Below are 23557 nucleotides of genomic sequence, written 5' to 3' on the forward strand. Positions count from 1 at the left end.
AAGTGCCAATCATAAAATTGTAGAGCAACACGTAAGGATACAGCTTTTTGTTGCTCAATACGTGCTACATAAAAGTGCTCTCTATTTTTCGAGCGTGAAAGAAGCCCGCGAATACACGGAAAATTGGCGCGCGACCGGCCACTCTAGGCACTTTACATGTATTCGCGGGCTTCTTTCACACCCGGAAAAACTTTTATGCAGCACTTGTCTGGAGTAGTCGATCAGCCAAATTGTTCGGCAGCTTTAGCGAAAAAAAAAAGTACAGGCCGACGCCGCGATAAGATCCATAGTTTCTATTTCATTTCTTCACGTTAAATTATTTTAGCAAAATTCTTAACAATATTTGCATTGCAAGTCTAAATAACATTTCTATCGTCCCACGCTGCACTATTCAAATCTAGTTTCTCTATACTTCTAACCTTACGGAAAACCGCCTGCTTCTTGGCCAATCCCCCATAGTGGGTACGCGCCACTTTCTGGGACACAAGACAAGACAAGACAAGACCACGCGAGGTCATGCCCCATGCTCGGTTCATGCGCTATAGAATCAACATGATCTGGAAACCAGCAGCTACACGTGTACCAGCTGCGAACGCTCGCGCTGTTCGCAGACGACCACTCAACTGTTATTCACACTGTACCGAAATACAAATATCCGCTTCCCCAACCTCAAAGCATCTTCTTCCTTCACACCCTAGCCACTTTTTTGCGCGCCATCTTTGACGGCGGGAATACGGAGATGATGAAGAGGAGGAGGAGGAAGACGCCGCCGACCGCAGCGCCCGGTCCACATCCGACCCGTCGCCAACAACAAAGGCAGGCAAGCACACCGCGAAGTCGACTGCGCGCGCCTTTGGTAAGCACCACGATGCTGAGCCCACGCGGAACACCCCGATTAAGCCAGGTGGGAGAACTCTCGGTGTACCACGTACGAGCCACAGATTAGCGTGGGGTGTTCACGAATCCCTGGTACAGCTTCGCTGGTGTGACGGCATTTATTCAGCGTCAACTCATCGCCAAACGCTGGTCAACGCATCGCGTCGTTGTATAGGCATTTCACGAAACCCGAAAAATGACCTGAACTGTTGAATCGCAACGCGGAGCGCGCTATTGCATATACGGAGCACAAGCCTTGTACCGAGCTCGTAGCTGCGCGAACATGTAGGTCTTTCCCCGTCATGGAACATTCTGATTATCGCACGCGCTATTGGATCTTGCCGTTGAGAGCGAGTTTGCCGACGTTGAGGATTTTGAGATGAAACTGAAGGTTTATTTACATTATTTACAGTAATAACACAAAGTTATGAACACTTATAAAGTAATCGACGGCCGGCAGCAAATCGGACGCTGCGGCCCGTGGCAAGAAGAACGAAAAAAATATGAATGAATGAAAGAATGAATGTCTCTTCTCCCTGTTTCTCGCTTTTAACTCCTTCGGTGTCTCGGGGTCACGTCATATTCGGCCAATCGTCGAGCCCGCTCAGGTGTCATTTTCCTCCAATGGTAGGCGCCCGTGCAAGTGTCGTCACATTCGGCCCATGGGGTCGCTTCAAGGGCTCCACTGTCCGAGGGGTGACTTGCCACCGGCGTTGCCTCCTGGCCTGCAAGCGCTCAGCTCGAGGAGACGGGTTGTTCTTGAACGACCTTTCAGAGCTGCAAAACAGCTTTGCTTGGCCAAAATGAATTGCCTGTAACCATGCCAAGCTCCCGTTGCACTTTGGGGAAGAGTCAAGCAGGGGTGGAGACAATAACGTGCGGCGCATGAGGTAGGGGTCACCAACTTGTCTGACAGGTCCGGAAACGTGGTAGACGCGCCCCTGCGCACCGTAACTGGAATGCGACGGCGATTGGATGTGGTCGGGGAACTCGAGTGATGCCAGGAAAAGTGTCCGTATCCAACAGCGCTCACACGCAGGTAAAAAAATAAGGCCTGCCGTGACGGAGGAAGCACGGCGCAATGTCTGCCGATACACAAACACAACGAAGAAACACAAAGCTGCTTCAGGACGACCTCCAGTTTGCTACGCTTTCTCACCATCTCCACATGTATTTACAATATTTTTTGTTATTGTTTGTTTGTTAGTGAAGGGCTCGTAAGCAATCCGATATCCATCAACGCTGGCCGCATTGTAGCGGCAGTCGCACAGTTAAGCACAGAAGGCTCGCGCGCTGGTAGTGCCAGTTTCCCTCACGGAAGCAGCGCCGTGAAGCTGTGTGGTCCACAGGGCATACACAGCCACGCCTTAATTGACATATTGGAAATATACTGAAGGTATGCAGCGACGCTTGCGTCTATAGACTTGCCTCGAACAAGCTAGACTACAAAACTAAACTTGGAGGTTTTGTATCGTTCTGGATGGGTCGCTCGCAGTCAGTGCATTTAAGTCATTGGCGCACCCGCTGCAATCACAACAGGTCGTACGGGCGCCCGAAGTTGCCCCGATTCCAGAAACTTCCACGTAACTGCAACCTGCGTCACGTCAGTAACTCGTGTCCCTTCGTCAATCGCATGTCGGAATCCTCGCTGAAGCGCATTCAATCAAGAATTCTCGGTGCCCTCTTCGCAAATTCAGAATCCGTATTTTCGTTTTGTTATCATGCTGTACAGAGCGCAGAAATGCGAGCGGACGTGCCACAGTTTGGCTTGCGTGGCAGGGATTCCAGCTCTTCAACGGGAGGTGCGTGGCATAACAAGAGCGAGGAGTTCGCGTCGTTTGCCTCTTCCGTAACGCTCAGAACCGAAAGCATGCTGGCAGTCGCTCTCGCAGAAATAACTGCTAGCTTCTTTATATCCAACGCTGTTCTGTTGAGTTTTCGTGGAGTGCGTTAAGGGCATCCAGGCTAGGGATGCAAAAGTTAGGGAAATTTTGAGCAGGGGAAAGAAAAATCAGTTCCTTTTTCTCTTCGTTTAAAGAAAATATTTTCTTTCTGAAAAAAAATCATAATCTTGTAGAAACAGCTTATATTTATTATTCCAACAATAAAAAAATTATCTTTAAATACATCCGATAATTACACAGAGAACGCGAGGACAACAGGCTGTTCTTTACGAAAGATTGCTAATCTGATAACTGAGAAAAAGGTCATTGAACGTCCGAGTCACTCTCGCTGGAGGCACTCCCACTAGAAACGATCGCGTTTGCTTTTACATTCAAATTTGAATGTACGTACAGACGAGTTCTCGAAAACGTTTAGTAGTGAGTATGTTGCGAAGCTTGTTATTATAACATGTTGTGAACTGCAGTTCCAAACAAAAGTGTGTTTAGATGGTGAAGGTATATGCAGCAGTCTACGGAAGTTGTGCATGTGTCAGCGACTGGTTAATACAAAGTTCTTGCACACCACGTTGACGGTTCCACGTGCTTCGCGATGTCCTAGACGCCAGTCCTGGACCAAAGCCCGAAGGGCGTCCCGTATTCCGCTACGTTTGTAAGCTACGCTTTGTTTTCAAGACGAATCTGAAAGCGCATAAATTAAGACACTGGAAAAGTGTGAAGTCACTTTCTTGTCGCTTTTATAGAATTGTAAGTGCAAAGCAGAGAATGGCAAGTATAACTATAAATGGAAATTTTAATGTTTTCTTTTTTGCTTTCTCTGTGCTTAATAAAGAAAGATGTCACAGTTTAGCCCGACAGGCGAAGCATTGGTTGCGATAGCAAATTATTAAGGCACGCAGAGAACAAAAATGCGCCCCGGAGGGAGCAAAACATTTCAGAGGGTACAGGGTTCCCCACGCGTTCCATGAACGCCTGCGCACCGTGCATGTCTACGAACGCAGCTCTGCGGCAGCAATGGACGACAGGCGACAAGAACGCGCCTGAGATGTCGTCCAGCCGGGCCGGCGGGGGCGACGACGAAGTCGACGGGGCGGACGGCGGGGAGCGAGCCAGGCGGAGCGCGCTCGACACCCGCAACGTGGTGGTCAACCTGCGGGCGCTCGCCATCACCAGCGTGGCGGTGGACACGTGCAAGCTGGCGCTGGCCACCGTGACCACGGTGCGCCGACAGCCCAACCGCGGCTTCGTGTTCCTCGCCTCCATCGCCGTGTGGTCGCTGTCGGCCAAGCTGGCCGTCATAGTCGCCAGCCTGGCCGCGTACGGGCTCGTCTTCTGGGCGGCGTCGCGCGAGGCCCGCCGGCCCATGCTGGCCGCCGCCGCGGTGTTCGCGGTCGCCATCGCGATGCGCTTCCTCTTCATGATCGAGGGCGCCGTGGTCGTGCTCCAGGAGAGCGTCACGCCCGCACACGCCAACGCGAGCTCCGCGCCGCACCTACGTGCGTCGGCCGACCGCGGGGCGGTACTCACCAAGTCAGGTACGTGGTTCAACTTCCTCAACGGCCACTGTGAGGAGACAGGAGGAGCGATTGCCTGCACCTCCTTTACCCTATATGGGGAGTGATTTTATTCCCACATGTCCCGGTGGGACACTGCAACCGCGGCCAAGCCCTTGGATCTTAACAGAAGTAGCGACAACTGCCTGCAGCGACTCGTGGTTTGTGCCAAGGCAAAAAGATTTAAATTGCGCGCGTATAGTGCGCCATGTTACATTAAGCGGCTGTGTGACATAAGGCGGAAAATCTACTTCAGCGTTTCTTCCATAACAGTTCGCCACTAGGTTGCCATTTGGGTGAAAAAGCAGAGATGAACTGGCAACTGAGAAAGGGAGGGTCGGCACATGCAGATCTATGTACGTTTGCGATTGTCGAAGCTATGTACGGGCGCAGCGCGTGTGTCCTGCTAGCTGCTGCTGGCCCACACCAGGGGGTGGGCTGAAGTTATCGTCCAATCGCGTAGCTCGGCGGCGACATCAAATACTTTTGCTACTTTTTGAGGATCCAGTGGCTTTACGAGCAAGTAATCAGTGACGCCCTCAAATAATCAATGATGCTATCCATAATATCTCTTTCCAACCGCCTAAATTCCCCAACAGCTTCGGCAAGAAATATTGAAAGGTTGAATAAGTTTATTCAAGCTGTTCGGAAATCTAAAGAGGCCCATGATCCAATGGCTGAAGTCAGCACAATAGTCCCCTATAGGTTACTCCTAGGACATCACAAACCAATTTCAAAAACATCTGCACCTTCATATTTCACCCCATTATTATTTCTTGTTGAAAGAACGCAAAGGAAAGTTATCAAAGAGTGCCGAGACATCGAGCTCGGGATATTCACACACCCAGAAACAATATGTTTAGTACTTTTGGTATTAGTCACCTACTTAAGTTGTGCTACTTTTACCTGACCATTCTTTTTTCATCTAATATTATTTGCCTAAATAGTTGAATGCCCCAACAAAGTGCGGGAGTACAAGCACACTCTGCCTTACTCAAATTTTGCAGTTTCCCAGCTTCCAATAGCACCAGACTAATACTGGATTAGATACAGGTACCTAAAACATTTCGGTAATCGAGTGCTGTGCCATAAACACAATGGCTATTATTTCTCTTGATCACACTAGGTCAAAATTACAAGAACAATATTTTCTCACTAACCTTGCAACATTTAATATACATTAACCGAGTCCTTGACCTTGAACTGACGTGAACGCTTTACTAACCACTTTTTATGGCATCACAGAAAGATCTTTAAACCACAGATGTTTTATTCACAACAAATACAGTTGAATCTAATTGGTCTTTGTGCATGAGGCACTTCAAAGCGTCCACCAGCTAGTCAATGCACAACTTCTGCTATAGCACAGGTGTGATTTCCACCAACAAAAGTCCCTCTAAAACAATAACATAGTATGTGCCTTCTTTAAATGAGAAAATAGACCTCGTATCCAGCCCCCTTGTTCTTTCTATTCTTCAAGAAGAGAAGATCCCACAGAACACTTGGATGGCATTGCACACAACAGATTTAAAGAAGGAACGGCTGGCCTGTTCTGTATTCAGATGAAGGACACACTAAAGGCAAAGCTAGATTGGTATAGTAAATTTCAGGAGCTATGAACCAGCCAAGTTTATAGGAAGGACACAAAGATGAAATAACAAAAGACAGGTGTTGACATATTAACATAAGTTTTTCATGATTTTATAGGTTTTGGCAGTCTCGCTGATGCTAAATAATTGTTTATCAACAAGAAAAAAAAAGAACTTGATTGCATCCAAAAGGAATCGCACACTGAAACTGAAATGTATGTACATTTTTCTAGCATACAGACTCTAAAAGAAGTTTACACCCTTTGGGGATACTCAAACAATAAGCACCATCAATCTTGTTCGCTTTTCCTTTCTTGAAAAACCTGCACTCGCTACTTTTCTGTCAAGAATGCTATGCCACAATGATAACTTGCATGCTGTTTGTTACCTGCAAGTTCCAAGCACACGCATTAAAAGAAGGGACAGTATGCAAGACAGATGATGATTACTGCTTGAGGACAAGATAAGCTTCAACGGGTATATAAACTACCTTTTAGGGTGCAAAGGGCCCACACACACAAGAATACTACAAATTCTGTGATGTCAAACTAACGTCATCAGCACCTCGATTTGGGCACGAGGTTTGAAAACAGAATCTCAGCCTTCATTTTCCGAGTAAGAGTGTGGAAAGAAGTAAGGAAAGACCTTTTTGATTTTCTAGTGGAAGGTGCTGAACATTTCCGATAGGGGTGACTTGAACATGCTGGCTTGATGCATCTTGCTCCCAAAGCATTTGGCATTTGCTCCTTAGAGCTCTTGTTTCTTTAATGTTAAGCAATTAAATATGTGTTTTCATTGCTCAGGTGAAGCCTGATGGAAGCTGCACAAACATGTTCTGCTCATCCAATAACCAACTTCTTTCAGATAAATACAAATAGAACTTTCAAGGGATAATTTGCCAGTCTACATTTATTTACAGTGTATTCAATACTCCTTTTAAACATGAGGTACCAATCTGTTTAAACACCTCACGAGTGTGTGTGTGCTTTATTGACAGTATCCTACTACAAATAGTTAGTTACTGTACCAGTGCCTGTCTGGAGGATGCTCATTCGTTAATGGAAGAAACAGCAAAGAATGCATCTTGCAGAATGCATAAGCAAGTGTTCGACCTGGCAGCTGCCTTGATCACAAGGTCTCAAGTATAGAAGAGCCTAGAAGAGCTATGGTTAACATCACAGAAATGCGGGATACTCCAGCTGTCAATTTTCCGTTCACACTGGTGTCCATATATTGATTGACAGTAACATGCTCAACACACACAATCCACAAACCCCATTTTTCTGTCGGAAAGGTTATGTCAATAGTGGCCCCTGGTTATGAAAGTTTAATCTTTGCAGTCCACCCCAAAATATAGCATGACACAGTTCGTGGCTGTGTTTCACATACCTGTACCCTGCATAGTTTTGCTGCATGTACACAGGTTACCGCACAGCAGTAAGTTCATCAAGATATATCATCGCTATAACCTAGCTTCAGGCCCCGATGTCAACTTAGAGCAGAATCTTTTTTCTTTGTGACATCGACGAGTAGTGAACAAGAAATAATGATGAATAGAAATGTAAGCTAGAGGGAAATGAAAGTGGATGAAAGAACAACTTGCCGCTGGTGGCAGCTGAACCCACAACCTCCACATTACAAGTGCATTGCATTACTATTTGTGCTAGTGCCGCAGCTATTTATGAATTTACTGCAGCAGGGTATTTATGAATGTGTACAAGATCTAACCCTGGCAGTGTTAGCCAGCACCACTAATGGACATGGCAGCAGATGTGGAACATTTTTTTCACAGATGGTGTCACTAATTGCAACGACTTTCAGTGGGTTTTCAATTACTTTGGATTCTAGACTAATTTCCCTGAATATTCGATTTCACCCCTGAAACTGTTTACAATAGAGCAAGACAGCATTTCACGCTTAACACTTCAAGGAGTTGTAGAGCTATAGAAACTATATCACACATTCCTCACACACTTAAAAGGATGACACTTAGCAAGTATGAAGGCAGGGAGGGAAACAGAAGATATCTTAACTTGATACTAAAATTGGTCTCGATATGTCGGACCTGGTGTCATCAACATTATCAGGACATTATTTATTTTACATACTGCAGCCCTACAAGGGCTATAGCAGGAGTGCGTACAATAGAGGATTCAGATATAGCGAATGTGAATGCAAATGTTACAAAAATGTTTGCTAGGTAACAGAACATGACATAGTAGAATCAACTGCAGAAATAAACTTGTTAAAGGTAAGGGAACGCACATTACCAGGTAACATGACAAAGGAAAGTTTGCTGATGTCATAGAGCAATAAAGCCAGGTACGATGACATTGACCATACAATGACTATTCAAGACATGTTTCTTCTGGCTGTGCCCATGTGTGGCAACCACAGCCATCACATGGAGCAGAGCCAGCGAACGTATGATGATGTCACGATGCATTCACCTTATGGATAACAAAGCTAAAAGTGGTTTCTAGAAGAAAAAAAGCATTAATATCATAAATTAGCATACCCGAACGCTGGTTGGTGTTTCTTCTAAGGACCTTCCTTTATTGCAAGAAATTATAAGTGAAATGTCCCCAGTACAGTGTATGTGGTCATCCCCTGTGGTTCCCTGCCATATCTATCTGTATAGTCACAGCAGAGTACAGTTTATACGTCTTTACAGAAGTTTCGTATTTGGCAGGTAGAGCCACCATATCCTTCAACTTCTTTCATATTCCATATCTACTTTGATTCAAATAAGTTTAAGTATGCCTTCCAAATTATTGCATGATGCACGTTATCACCTGTGCATTGCTTTGCCAGTGCCATACTTCGTCATATCTTCAGTGGCTAACCCCAGGGGCGTAGCCAGGGGGGGGCTTATGGGGCTTCAGCCCCCCCCCGAAATTTTTTCGTGCTGTCCATGCACCGCCAACCAAAGCGACCCCCGGCGCCGGAAATCACTCCGGATTTTGTCTAGAATGTCTAGAATGTATACTTAAATATCTTGTTTCGAGGTTTTGTGTATACATGCAGTGAACTTTGTTTCCAGTGACACTTTTTTGTCCTTTATCAAGCCGTATTTTCGCATTTGTATATCCCATTGTATCTTTGCATTTCTAATGTACGAGGGCGAGTCAAATGAAAGTGCGCCTGCCCTAACCGCGCAATAATGGTTCGGTTCATTATCTGCGAGGCATGCGCGTAGGAGAACGGCATGCCTCATTTGCAAAAGTGACACGCAGGTGTGAAGATAAATATTCTTTAATGCTCTCATACACTGGGTTGAATATGGTTGCGTCACATAATGGACACTTCAAAAGTTGAACAGCTCGGTGTCACGAAGTTTTTGACAGCTAAAGGTGTTTCCAAAACAGAAATTAATCGCCGTATGGCTGCCTTTTACGTCGAACACGGCATTTAATTGACCACTGTGAAGTGTTGGAGTAAACGGTTTAAAGGACGTTGTAAAGACATTCCAAGACCGGGCCAAAACCATCGTGCAATCACCCCCCACACAATTTCAAAGGTTCATGAGCTGATGAAACAAGAACGGAGGATAAGCATCGATGAACTGTCAGACCGTCTGAACATCAGTCACGGTTCGGTTCACGCCATAATTCATGAGCTTCTCGGTTATCGGCTCTTTGATGCGCAATGGATCCCCAAGATTTTGATCCATCGCGAGAAGACGGAAAAGTTTCACGCTGCCTTGACTCATCTGATCGGGTATCACAATGAGCATGACGACTTCTTGTTTGCAACTGTGATCGGGGACGAACCTTGGTGCCACTACTACGAGCCTGAAACACGACGGCAAAGCTTACAGTGGCAACATTCGAATTTACCACGCCCAAAGAACGCAAAGGCCATCATTTCCGCTGGAAAGGTGTTGTTGACTTTTCTTTCGGCCGTCAGGGTCCATTACCGATAGAATTTGCTAAATCTTGAGAGGCTATCAATTGTTTCCGATATTGTGAAACGCCAGAACGGCAGGGTGTCGCAATTAAGAACGAACAACGTGGAAAATTGACGAATGGGGTCATCTTGTTCCACGACAATGCCTGTCCCCACGTTGCTTATGTGGTTAATACAAAACTGGCAAAGTTCAAGTGGGAAACGCTGCAACATCTGCCATACAGCTCAGACCTGTCACCTTGCGACTTCTACATTTTGGGGCAACCGAAAAAACAGCTCAAGGGAACCAGATACAGACTTTTTGAAGCAGCAACCCAAGGAGTTTTATAAGACGGGAATCACGCGACTCGTTAGTCAATGGGACAAATGTCTAAATTCTCATGAAGACTACTTTTAAATAAAGTACCCCGTTGTTGGCTCACATTCATTTGACTTACCCTCGTATATCATGCAGAATTCCTGCTTTTTGTACGTGCTCTCTGTTGCGACTATGATTTCGGTGCAATTACTCACGATACACGACCGGTGACAGCTGCTTTTGCGTAATACATTAAAACAAATTACAGCGTCATTGAGATTTTTCACTGGCCATTGCATATATACAAGAATGTAAGCACGGTTCATGAATGACAAAGTGTCATTAACATATTTGTCCTCAACTTGTTCAGTTCATTGCCTTTTAATTTTTCATATCAGTGGCATGCACTGCTTTCCTGGTTTCGAACTGATATAGTTCTAAAGTTCGTGTGATATTTTCTTTACTTAATAAATAGACAAAAAACATGGAAGCATCGACGTCAGTTATGTTGGGCACAATTTTTGGCACATACGAGTATAATATTTTATGAAAAAATACATATTTTACTTGTACTTACAGTGCGTAGCTTTCAAGAATTCGTTTGCAGCATCTTTGGCAATGACAATGCAGTTATTATTCATGGATTTGATCCCTTGACAACTTGTTTAAGAGGAAGCTTTAGCTCGGGCCCAATCCGACGCGGCCTATTCAAATACTTGTAAAACGCAGAAACGCTTTTCTTAGATAATCCTGCTAATCGCTTTTATTGAAATTTGTTGCATTTGAGAGAGAAAGTTAAATTCTAGTTCTGTTCGAAACAAAACTTCGATTAAGGGCCTGAATTTTGTTTAAAATATTTTGAAAATTTTGAAAGTTTGAAAAAATAGAAGCACGACGTTTACAAACGAATAGCTATGCATGAAGAACAGACATTGTGGTTCTGTAAACGGCATCTACTATAACAGTAAAAGCGGACAAGTTTGCTATGTCAATTTGTATCTTACGTGAATTGGTTACGTTGTGTACAAGGGTTCTGCAAAAGCCGTAATTCCACAATACTGAATTTTTTTGAGACTCATGTGTAACATATCCATTTTGTCCGCTGTAGATGTGCTATTAGATGCAATTCACAGAATTGTGATATTATTTTTCATTGTTGAGTCACGGAGTTTTAAACTTGATAGTTTCGTTTTCTGAAAATATTCGATTTGGCCAATTTGTAATAAATAATTGACCACCTAAATGAAAAATTCGAAACCAGTAGTCACTAGAATTAAACTTGTTCTTTTAAATGCAACAAACCTCCTCAAATTTGGTGAAGTGGTTGCAGGGAAAAACGAATTCCCCTTCTACATGTACTTAAATAGGAGCACCCGAGCTAAAGCTTCCTCTTAAGGAGGAGGTTGAGCTGCAGCTACGTATATATATATATATATATATATGGCAGAGGCCTTTGCCCTGCAGTGGGCGTGACCAGGCTGATGATATATATATATATATATATATATATATATATATATATATATATATATATATATATATATATATATATATATATATATATATATATATATATATATATATATAGGGCCAGTGGCATAGCCCCCCCCGAACAAAATTTCTGGCTACGCCACTGGCTAACCCTCTAACCTTTAAAAATGTCACAACCAGTTCAAGCTGCGTAATCTACCAGAACAATATTTTGCCTGATCTGCCTACACTGTGATTTCTGTACTCCACAATATCGGCATTTTTTAAGACCACTGTTTTACCACACCAATGCTTTCAGAGCTTCACGGACCGATGGTACACATGAGGCATGAAATCTTGGACGCTCACAGTTCCAACACGGTTGTGGCAACACCACCACCTGCTCCAAACATTGTGGATATTGTGCTGAAGATATTGCAAGTGAACATCATCCACACATGCTCTGTGGCGGTGCATGTTGTTTTCCTTCTGGTCCTTCGAAAGTACATGCGAAGCACAAAGGTCAAGCAGCGTCTTGAGGACATGCCAGCCGAAGCACGGACGTGAATTCAAGAGTGCACATGGGCCACCTTGACAACTGTTCGTGTATAGTGAACGGTACAAGGAAATGCAGCATGTGTAACCAAGCCATCTGCATGTAACTGTGTTATGGTGCCAAATGCTTGTAATTATGCCATGCAATGTGATTGAAGGTCCGTCAGCAAATGCCAGGACAAAACATGTAAAAAGTTGTGATAATGTGCGTAACGCTTGTTGTGATATATGTACGTCTTGAATATATATGACAAGAACATATGCGCACTTTTATTGCCATTACCGTATCCTGCAGAAACTTCATGCCCTTTCTGGTTGCATTGAATATGTGAAAACCAACGTCGAATAAAAGTGTCTTGCGCTTGCGCTGCCAATCAATCTTTATAGAAGTCAGAAGTGCATCCGGTATGCTTCATGCACTAATTCACACCTTTCACGAGTCCAAAGATTAATATCGCGGTAGCGCTCCTTCGGTTCAGGTTTGAAATATGGCTCAAAGCGCGTCGATTCCAAGCTCGTCCGCGAACATAACTGACGGGGCGCGCTCTGGTGACAATCCAAACAAGTATTCTCCGCCCCGGTATAAATAACGCGGCGTTCGCATTTAGCATCAGCGACCACATTAGAGAGCAGTTCAGTGTGTGCAACTAATTCAACTTCTTATTTGAAAACAACGCCCGCCATCAAACACCAAAGGATGATTTAGAACAGGTCACCGTAGCGCTCTACACACATCGGCGCAAATCATTGCAGAGCAAAAGCAAACGCGCTTTCCAGCCGTGGCGCCGGCTCGTGAGTCACAGTGGGCGTGATCTGCGAAGCACTTATTCAAATCTCTGTTTGTTAACGCGCGGCATCCAGGGAGAAATATTCAGAAAGGTCACTGAGCAGTGAAGGTGCCGTCGTGCAACTAATAAAGGCACACTACACACCACTATACTTTTCCTGTCGCAACAGCAGGAAAGGTTACCACAGGTCACATACCTGAATGCCGATGGTAGCACGGATTCACCGTCGTCATTCTTGGCGTAAGGAGATGGTAGGTCGGAGTCCTTGTCACTCAGAACGCGAGCAAGGTTCTTTATTCCCTTCGTTTTGCTTGGTTTGGTGGCCGAGTCTTGCGGCATGTTCTGGCTGCCAAGGAGAAGGAGTTCGTTCTTGCAGCACGCAACAATTTTAGGAGCGTTAAAGGATCACTCATCTCCTGGCAACAGTAAAGGTATAGCCGAACAAGGACGCATCTAGACCAAGCTTAAAATATCTCTACATAGCAAACAAACCTAGGCAGGACATGCAGCACGCAAAGGTCGATGCGCTATGAGGGTAGACATGATACCCGCGAGATGGTCTCTACCAAGCATTCTAGCTCTCACCTCTTATGTCTTTTAGTAATCCCAACAATCCCTGACGAAAGTTGAATGGCCACTCATTTGATTACACTGAAAAGTCGTCGGTCACCGGGCACATAGTATACAAAGTGCCCGATGTCCTGTCAAAACACTTCCCAATTAATGGTTGTAGTGAAGATGGTGGCGGCACCTAGTGGCAGTATTCGAAAGTGTAGTCCTCGAGTTTTTTAGCAATATTACTCTACGGCGTAGTCGATTGCTCGGAATAGATTTACGACACATGCAATAGAATAAAGGACCATGCCGATAGCTAAACGTTGCGCCTGCCTTTTACGCTTGACCATCGCTGCATTTCTCTGTGATCACTGGCTTGGCGCGCTTGCTTTATTGCATTTCTGTTGACTTCATTCGTCGCGGGCCACCGAGTTTAGTGGGGTGGCCTACGCGGGGCGAACTTGCAGTCTTATCACTGTCGGAAAGCAATGCACTGCTGTTCCACAAATCGTCCGTGAAATATTTAGATCACAACATACATATCCCGCTTCAGAGCGGAAAAGGCCAGCCTTCCAAGCATACAATTATTGTAGGAAACTATGCCTTCAAGATGTGATTTCTGATGAAATTTACGCTAGGTATCCTGCTGTACGCGACGTTTACTACTGTTGCTCTCTATTTATTCCTAGCGGTAGTTGATTGTTTGACCGCGACATTTGTGGTTGTAGTTAGCTGCCGCAATCGCATAGTTACACAGATAGTCAAGTTGGGAAGGTAGAAACCTCCGCAAGAAGCTGCCGATGTCCGGAGCTCGTTAATTGTGCTGCAAGGCTCGCACGCCGAGATTGAAGTTCAGCGTGGGGCGCACCAGCTCGTCATACGGCTGACTAATCCGGCAATGTAGAACACTCGATCCGAACTCACCCGCGCGAGACAAATTTCATTAAAGAATGACGCTCAAAAGGTCAACGCGCTTATTCTTTTTCCGACAGCAGGTAGTCGTGGCCAATCTTATATCGTGCGTCATATGCGACTAGCAGTTCATTCCGGCCTTCTTTTTATCATCAAAGTTCACACGCATCATGCAAGGCCGGGCGAGCTGCTGCCGTTATCCGCAAAGTGCTAAACGAGAAAAGGCGTTTCGAAAACAACGAGAATGTATTAAATCCCAGTCTTGTGGCAGGACGCAATTGACAAATATGCTGAAAAAGCTGCATCGAAGCTATTAAAACTGCAGCTCTTCGATTGTGTAAACTAGCCAGCGGACAACTTCGAAGGAAAAAAAGGGAAAAACACCATCTAGCATAGCGTTTGTCCTGCATTTTTATATCGTACGGGCGCCTCTACCTAGCGCTATATTTAGAGATGTGTTCATTTTAAGAACAGTGCATCCACAGAACTATTAATTAGCATTGCAGTATTCGTGATATGAGGGGCTGTTGCGTCAAAAACAATATGTTGCACAATACTATTGCGCTTCATATACGGTCACTTTTGAAATTGTCACGGCTAACTGCACTGCGCGTATCTTAATCACCGAGTGATGTGTGAATCTTGTTCAACGTTCCTCTGCGTACACTTATGCTCATTCAACAGTTCCACCATTCGCACAACTTGCATCCGACAGCGGAAGAGGCCTCCTCTGGGCACATTCGCTGCAGCATTGCACTTCTAAAACACATTACAACTATCTACCACTATGACTGCAACCTTAAGATTAATGATACATTGTCTTGGAGGAATGCAAGAGTATGGCATAAAAGGAAGGGGACCTGTTTATGAAAATTATTTTTATAGTAGTATAAAAGCAAATAAGTTATTAATGTCCCTACATATTGGTGAAAGAAAAAGATATATTCTGGATTTGGTCACCATGCCTTTCAGCTGCCCAAAACCACAGCAACACCGTAGATCCTAAATTCAAAGAACTAACAACTTCAGAGAATTTCGTGGTCTAGACAACAGCCAAATCCACATGAAAACCTGTTCGTTAGATCCTTCAATACTTTTCCAAGCACATCAGCATTATATTGCTGCGATATGCATATTGCAGACCACATACTGAGAGCCGATTGGGCCGCATATTCGTCGGTAAAGTGTGAAGAGCGGCCAACGTTGCTTCCAGCAAATCCTCCTGCAAGACCGTAAATGACATGGGAAACCAGAAAGCGCCAAGGTGGCTAGGGTATCTCTAATGAAACAGTAATGACAAGAAACTCAGTTTATTTCTACATATTTCCTAGTGATTTATTAGAGTCTCTTAGACAATAAGTTAACAGCATACATGAACAATATCTTTTGTTTTTTACTATCAACAACAAGCAAAAAAAAAATAAGAAGAAACACATGGCCAGGTGGTTTTCTGGGAGGACATGCATGCTCTACAGATGTTTATTCAATCTGCAGTCACAATAAAAGAGATCACTCTATTCAAACCAAACAATAACGGGGAACTCTCATAGACTGTCATGCCAAGTTTAATAGAGGGAAACCTGGCCCCACTGTATGAATGCACCGCCGCTTAAGTGGTTCAGCCATTGTGGCAACCACGGGAAGTCCGCAGATTTGCCTCGACATTGCCCTTCCGCTTCCTAGAGCTGTAATTTCTTGTACAGACGAGCTGTAGTAAACACGAATGTAGCTCATTCGAATATAACGAATTCCAGGATATAACACAGTAAATCTAAATGGTTTATTGGCAATATCGGCATGTAACCAGTCCACACTTGTACTGAACGTTTGATACAATGAAAACATTTTTTGCGTTGGGTGCAGTTTCGTTATAGCGAGGGTTGACTGTATTACAACCTCGTATCCAATTTCTTGTTGCAAATTCAAAAATAATGAAGATTAATTGCATTTCGTCTATCCACCTACCGAATTCATTTGAGTGCTTCTGGAACTAATATTACAGTGGGCAAGAAAGATTGGCACTGAATTGCTGCAGGTATGTCATCTACATTTACAAACAAATACTGAACTCCCGTCGTTTACTTATTTGAATGATACTACGCGAGAGAAAGCATTAGCTGTTAATGTTACCCATGCTCCAGCGAAACTTAGTTGCAAGGCATGCATTCTTCCCATTTGGGCATTTTGAGAACAAGAAGCTGGAATGTTTTTCCTCAGCGAAGCCAAGCCAATATCATAAGAAAAATTCCCGTACACTACCCATAATTTTCTTAGTGCTCAAACAGCTCCAGCGTCACACATTTCCCTCTACTAATCTTGGCATGAAAGTCCATGAGAACAAGAAACAGCCAGCATGTGTGTATGTTTTGTCTGTGGGCATGAAAGAGTGAGCTCCTCTTATTTCATTGACCGTGGCATCAAATCACTCGCAGGGAGAGAACTTCGGGTTGACAGGGCACTGGGTGAAGGAGCGAAGTTCGTATGGACGATCGCCGTGAATGGTGGCTGCATCCAAGTCACTCTTCCGAAACACAATTATGCGCACATCTGTGTGCAGATAGATGCGTCCAGACTTTGAGCTCGCAAACCTAAAAAATGATAAAAAGGACCATAATTAGGGACAACAAGGGGGAACACAACAACAAGGGGAAAAAAGAAGGAAGGTAGACACAAGTGATGACACACAAAAGAATGTTTAGTTAGAGTATAGTTAGATGCACAGAAAAGCGCCTTTGGAATTGTTAAATTAGGCCAAGTAACTTCGTGTGAGTGTGTATATAGTACACCTCTAGCTGTGGGTGAGTGCTTGCGTCTGCCTTTTTTTTCATCCCTTGTTACTGCTATAACTTGCATTTAAAGGGCCCCTCACCAGGTCTAGCCATCTTGAGCTTGCAAGCGCAGTGCATACAACGTGCGCTTGCGATCGTGTCTTCTAAGGATTACATCACTAAGTGCCGCGGAGAGAGCTGAAATGTGAAACGAAATCCCGTTTGCACTTGCCCTCGCAGGCGCCGCACTCCAAGACAGGGGGACGACATATATTAGCAAGTGCGCCTACGTAGATGTATATGCTCTTGAGGTCCCTCATAGGGACACAACACTTCCGAGAATTATTAAAATCAACATCTGGTATATGTGTAATCGGTTGCTTCAATAGACGAATTAAATTTTAGAGGAACAATAAAATACACGGACCGAATGTCTGCATGTTTTTGTTTTACTTCGCACTGCAACTACAGAGATGTACTTCCGTTTCGTCTGCTTGCTCCCACATCATTCAGTAGCGTGCACGGCCAACGAAACTATGTCATTTTCTACCATGTTCCAGCGTGCAATCAAGCTCTGTGATCCACTTGTGTCTGCTTCAGTGTTCATGTAGCACTGAGTTATACCACCAGTCATGTGTTATCGTGCACAGTGCACAAAATCGTGCGCTGCACAAAACGAAACCAACACAACAGCTCATGCGCAAGGATGTCAGTGGAAGTGCGCTGTGCAATAAAAAGTGGGGGTAGAGGAAGAAGTCTGGGCCCTCTATGTGTGTGTGACATGATCCATCTCCAGCTCTGGTATGGGAGAACGCAAGGAAGGGATTTCACTTGCCGAAGCTAGATGGGGGCAAGTGGAGAGAGTTATGTTGGCGATGACACTCACCTCCTGAAATCATGGGTTCGTGCCACTGAAATATTTTTATCTCGACTATTAATGAACCAATTTGAAAAATTCTTGTGGTGGAATGCTCCCTAGACAGTACGTAACAACTTCCAGTGTATAACCAAAATTTGCTATTTAGCCTGGTGAGGGGTCCTTCAAAGGTCAACTGCAACAAAATTTTTCGCTTCAGCAGAATTGGTTATAAATGAGTGGTCTGCAGACTTATGCTATATTGACTCCATTTTATTAATTTTTTTGGTTAATTCGATCCCAACCGAAGGTCCTGGCCAGCACCTATACACTTCCATGGACCCACGGTTTTATTATTTAGAACCTGAAATGGGCCTTCACTGGATAATTCAAGCTTGACTGTTCAGCATGCACTAGCCAGACACCAAAGGGGCCTTCAACGATGACCCTGATATCAGCAATATCTGTCTTGACAGCACTTGAGAGTACATTGAATACACCGAAAATACATCATATTCCCCCAAAACGATTATTTTTTCCCTGCTCTAGTAAAAATTTCAAGCAGGAACGGTAGCTGTCCATGAATGCTTAGAGTATGTAACCGATTGTGCGTCTGTATTTCCAAGAAAATCGGCCTGAAATTTGCCTGCATGGTGCAATCAGATATGAAACCAAAATTGTGCTCGCGACAGTTATGGCAGCCTACCATGAGAGTGAGACTAGCCAGCGCCACTGTCATTACAAGGTGGCAACGGAACAATTTATCACATAGCATGACAATGACTCTCCACTTTGAGTACAATTACGAAACTCAATTAAAAAGATCAGTTATTTTACACGCTGTGCTAGTGGCAACAAGTGCCGTCACATGTTTTTGGCATTCTGAAGAACTGCATGCGTTGAACAATGAACTAGCAAATTGGTTAGTCTAGGCATGGGTGACCATCCCGTCGGTGAAAATTGCAGAGCGATTTTGATAAATGCAGAACATCGAACACAGAGTGGATTGTACAGAGGACAACATGCTGTGGTTCATAGACAGTGATGTAAGTGCTGTTGGAGAGTGACAATGGTGGACTTTTAAGATTAAGTAAATTTATATTCTGTGAAGGTAAAGTACCACTGGTTTCATCTTTTTTCTTATTGCCATGATTGGACACACGCGACATTTCTTTTTAACATAAGGTGCACATTAGATTTGTACTTTGGTTAGGAGCTCTAATGTCATTTCTACACTAGTTTTCTACTTTGAACCCATAAGAGGCAAGTGCGCAATCAATTCGTGGGTGTGTTAGGATTTTTGCCAAGTGAATCGGCGCTAGATCTGATTTTTTCGGTGCCTTGGTTCTTTCGACCCACAGGATATTTAGATAAGTTTCGTGGGTCCTGTCAGGGTTTAATTCATGAAAGTTGATTGTACTGTCAATGACATAAGTTTATGGACCACGGGATGTGGGAAATGCTCAATTTTCGAGCAGCCCGTAATGGTAGTCAGTAAGACAGAGAGCATCACAATGTTGTACATGTGTGCCAATAGAGGCTGTAAATGCAAATACTAGGCTGTGTTGCGAGGCTGCGCAGATATTCAGCTTTTTCTGACAGCTCGTGTTTCGTAGAATTTTGTGGTTGACTGTACATAGTACTGAAGCAATATTGGGAAAACTGCAGGGCTGGTAATTGTCAAATTTTTTTATTAGCAGCCACAACTATAATCTAAGCAGATGGTGCAGGCACCTAGTGGTTAGGGGATACAATGTAAATCCCAGCACATTAACTCCAAGATATTTTTATGCGCCACAGGTGCCAATTAATCTCGGAAGACATGCCAAGTCATGCTGGTTCTCAATGTTCTTTGTCATGCATCACTTCAGGTGAGCCATAATGGTGACTTCCTTTTTCTTTTTTTTTCCTTCTGATTCGGCATCGAAAATAGCTACTGTAATGAGCGTATTGCGACATATTCCCTCGTATCTTAATATTGAAACTTTGCATGGAGGATGCTCTATATCTGCACAATCTGAAACTAGGCTGCTTCTGCAGTGAAAAATTTCATTGTAATTGGCCTACAAGACAGAAAAAGTGAGCGCACTACAGCCAGGATGAATTGGAACATGGTTTTCATCGGCCGTGAAATAAGAAGAAAAAATCCTGTGCGCTAGTGAAACATTCTGGCACAAGTGGGAGACTTAAGTTGGTTGTACGCACTGCTATTCAGCTCTAGCTCATGAGTCCATTGGTTTGCAATCAGCAAATTGCACACCTGAGGTGAATGAGATAACGGAGCCAGCGGCTGGCCTCGGGGTCCTTCTCTGAGGCATCAGTGGGCATGAAGAGAGTGCGCTGTCGAATGAATGTCTGGCAGTTGGGAGGCATGTCCGAGAGGTCGTATCGGACGACGAACATCTTTACCACCGTGTTATGTGGGTTGAACAGCGTCTGTAACAGAAAAGCATTGAGAAATATCCACAGTTTACAAAAATGTTTGACAAAATGCAGCGAGTTATCACTCAATTCACTTTCGAATTAGTCACATAGCACATAAAATAGAAGATACTTCAAGGGTGGTGGCTATGCTTCAGACCTCTAGGATTCGGCTTTCGGGTTTTCAAATTTTGGGTTGCAAGAATTGCCGTGGAAGGCAAAATGCCGATATAGTACGAAACTTTCAGGTGGCATGGCTTGCTTCTCTTCACAGACAAGTGTGCCAATGTTCAGTGTTACGGCTGTATATGCGAAGTCAACATATCCTTTCCCAGCAGTCGACCTTTCTTGGACTGGCCTGGCCTTATCTTCCAGTAGCTCCGTGGCATGACACTGCCGTCAGCTGTTGAAGATGGCGGTTATGGTTCACACTTCCATGGCGTACAACAACAAAGTGCGGTTTGCTTCCTATGGAGCAAGGAATGAATGCCCATCGGAATCCCAAGGGAAATGCAGCCCACGTATGGGTAAAGGTGCCTGGCTTTGAGAAGTGTGAGGTCGTGGTGTTGAGAGTTCGCAAAAGGCCATGAAGACTTGCATGACAGTGAGGGTTTGGGGATGCCGCTTTCTTTGCTGACTGACGACAACATGGCAAAGGGACATCTCAAATTTAGTGCTGCACTGGCACAAACATCTGAAATGGTGTGGGGACTTTTGTGGAAAAATAGTGCAAGGTACGTAGAATAGTATGCATATTTATAATTACCTGTATGTACGTTATTTGGCTAATAAGAAATAGGCGCAAAGACTTTCTGATTTGTCCTTGAACATTCGAAACTAGAACAGCTGATTTTAAACATCATTAATAACGACCATCCGCCGTGCTTCCACTTTGCCGCCACTGGTTTACACAATTCTTCAGTAGATGAAAGTTCACCCCTTAGGGAGTTTACATTTATTCAATTTGCAATAATTCGTCTTCCTGCTGTGCCCATCACTTCAAAGTGACAATGTCACAGTGAAAGAGGTGCGTCGTTTTCCCTTTCTGAAGGATGGACCATGCACCATACTTGTGCTGGCATTGTAGTCGAGCAGCTTTGGAACCTAAGCGAGTGCACTGTCCAGTTTGTCTAATAAAGAGGAACTTTCCATGCAAGGTTTGTTGACACAACGAAAACATGCGACAGGATGCAACTGAAAGCTCTTGGTCTGCGACCCGATGGATTCAGCCTCCGACATACTTGGTAAGCTATAGGTTGCTGGTGAAATGTCCACACAAGGGATGTTGGCTAAGTGAAAACAAAAGATGGGCTTTATATTTAGGAAAGACGTTCTGAATTTGTTTTCACATGGAAACTTCACTGCCAAAAAGAAAAAATACACCACGGCATCAAGAACTATACACCTTGCATTATTTTTACAGTCACCACCATCACTGAGACATTTGTCGTAGCATGCAATCAGTTTGAAGAAACCACTCTGGCAAAACTCGGTGCCCTATGATGCAAGGTCTGATACATGACCTCTTCACCACAGACGATCTGTAAGTGTTCGTGGATGACTAACACACAAGTCTCATGTGCCCACTCATACCGAATAACAGCACACACTTCCACTGGCGACCATATTGTCAGCACACGTCTGTCTGCCATTGTGGTTTGTACTCGAATAACCTCGGGCATGCTGGTCTCATGCTACCGTCTATTCTTTGGCGCTCTGCGCATGCGTCTCTCCTTCTCCGCTGACGCTCCTTCTGTCGCTGAACCAGCAACGGGTGTGGATTCTTATGGCGATTGTTTGTTTCACCTAGTGTGCCATTTTCTCTTCAAAAAAAAATTATGAAACTTACTTTCGGAACATCCCTCGTATATGGCCAAATATATATGCTGGGCCAAATGTATCGTCAAGATGGGCTTATATATTTTATACAGAGGAATATTAAACAGGTTTCACAAACCATAAAAGAAACACTTTACTTTTTGTATACAAGATCCATTCTAGGTTATATTTTGTAATTTGGGACCCTCATCAGCAGTACCTTACCGATAGACGGGAAGAAGTGCAAAATCAAGCAGCTAGATTTGAAAGTAATAACTATATTTCAGTTTGAAGTATTTCTGAAATAAAAAGGACATTGGCATGAGAGCCAAACAATCAGAAGGCAGAAACTTCGGCTTACATTTGTTCACAGTATCTATTACAATAAGAATGCCATTAATCCCCACAAATACTTCTCAGAACCGACATATGCCTAGCTTCATCAAGATAATTAGCAAAAAAATATTAGAATACATGTTCAAAGCACGCACTTTTCATATTTCGTTCTTCGTAAGAACAATACAAGAATGGAAACGGCTCTCAGACGATATCGTTAACAAAACTAATAATGAACTCTTCTTCCGTTCCCTATGATGACGCCGACATCAGTGGAATTATTCTTTTCAAAGGTCTCGATTGTTTAGAATGTATGTTTATGGTAATTTTTGTATATTCTGTATAATTTCTCGCACATTTTAAACATTTTTTTCATTATGTATCTTGCACAACAATTTATTGCTATTCGTGCTATGTTGTAATTCATGCCCTCCCCCCCCCGACCTCCCCCCATTTAATGCGTTGTGGCTGTGTAATTAAATTGTGGGGCTTTACATGCTGAAACTACAATTTGCTTATGAGGCACGCCATAGTAGGAGACTCCAGAATAATTTGGACCACCTGGGGTTCTTTAATGTGCACCTAAATCTAAGTCGATGGGTGTTTTCGCATTTCTTGTGGTTATGTAGGTAAAGTGTAAGTAAAATGAAGAAATAATGAACAAATAAGTAAAAGCTCTTTGTCGGCAGGCAATAGATCAAGCCTACATGATACTTGGCAAGCTATAGGTCGCTAATGACCAGGGCAATACTCTGTGGGGTGGTCAAGAGTCAAGTTACCTGCAGCTTAGTAAGCAGAGACAAGATTATCAAAGATTTATCTATTCTTTGCCTAAATTGACATGTTGACATCAAAGGTAAATGGTGCTGTTTTATTAAGGCATTTGTTAAATGATTGTTTAGTAAATGGTTGCCATCGCAGACACAACATCCAAGGGAGAAAACGGCAAAAA

The 23557-nt window shown here is 43.9% G+C and overlaps 3 protein-coding genes across 7 annotated transcripts in view; 1 reads left to right on the forward strand and 2 right to left on the reverse strand.

Annotated features, from left to right (window-relative positions):
- LOC135897576 (uncharacterized) overlaps window positions 1-12428 on the forward strand; it is an 84575-nt gene extending 72147 nt beyond the window's left edge. Inside the window, exons 1-3 of one of the 2 annotated variants that reach the window (XM_065426245.2) lie at window positions 708-856; window positions 3779-4312; window positions 11916-12428. In XM_065426245.2, coding sequence (XP_065282317.1) covers window positions 3823-4312; window positions 11916-12163 — 738 coding nt within the window. In that variant the 5' untranslated portion in view covers window positions 708-856; window positions 3779-3822 and the 3' untranslated portion in view covers window positions 12164-12428. Of the gene's footprint in view, window positions 1-707; window positions 857-3778; window positions 4313-11915 lie in introns of those variants that run through there. The other variant, XM_065426246.2, reaches the window with a different exon arrangement.
- Window positions 1-13693, reverse strand: part of Wdr37 (WD repeat domain 37) — a 184667-nt gene extending 170974 nt beyond the window's left edge. For 2 of the 4 annotated variants that reach the window (XM_070537238.1, XM_070537237.1), the window contains exons 1-2: window positions 13432-13451; window positions 13136-13285 (exon numbers count right to left, since the gene is read on the reverse strand). In XM_070537238.1, the coding sequence (XP_070393339.1) occupies window positions 13136-13172 (37 nt within the window). In that variant the 5' untranslated portion in view covers window positions 13173-13285; window positions 13432-13451. Of the gene's footprint in view, window positions 1-13135; window positions 13286-13431; window positions 13452-13524 lie in introns of those variants that run through there. The other 2 variants (XM_065426244.1, XM_065426242.1) reach the window with 2 other exon arrangements.
- Window positions 13694-15700: 2007 nt separating this feature from the next.
- The window catches only part of atos (atos homolog atossa), a 104233-nt gene continuing 96376 nt past the window's right edge, over window positions 15701-23557 (reverse strand). The window contains exons 13-14 of the mRNA XM_065426237.2: window positions 20291-20466; window positions 15701-16994 (exon numbers count right to left, since the gene is read on the reverse strand). Coding sequence (XP_065282309.1) covers window positions 16829-16994; window positions 20291-20466 — 342 coding nt within the window. The 3' untranslated portion in view covers window positions 15701-16828. The remainder of the gene's footprint in view (window positions 16995-20290; window positions 20467-23557) is intronic.

The sequence above is a fragment of the Dermacentor albipictus genome, chromosome 4 (genome assembly GCF_038994185.2).
Source record: "Dermacentor albipictus isolate Rhodes 1998 colony chromosome 4, USDA_Dalb.pri_finalv2, whole genome shotgun sequence".
Classification (NCBI taxonomy): Eukaryota; Metazoa; Arthropoda; class Arachnida; order Ixodida; family Ixodidae; genus Dermacentor; species Dermacentor albipictus.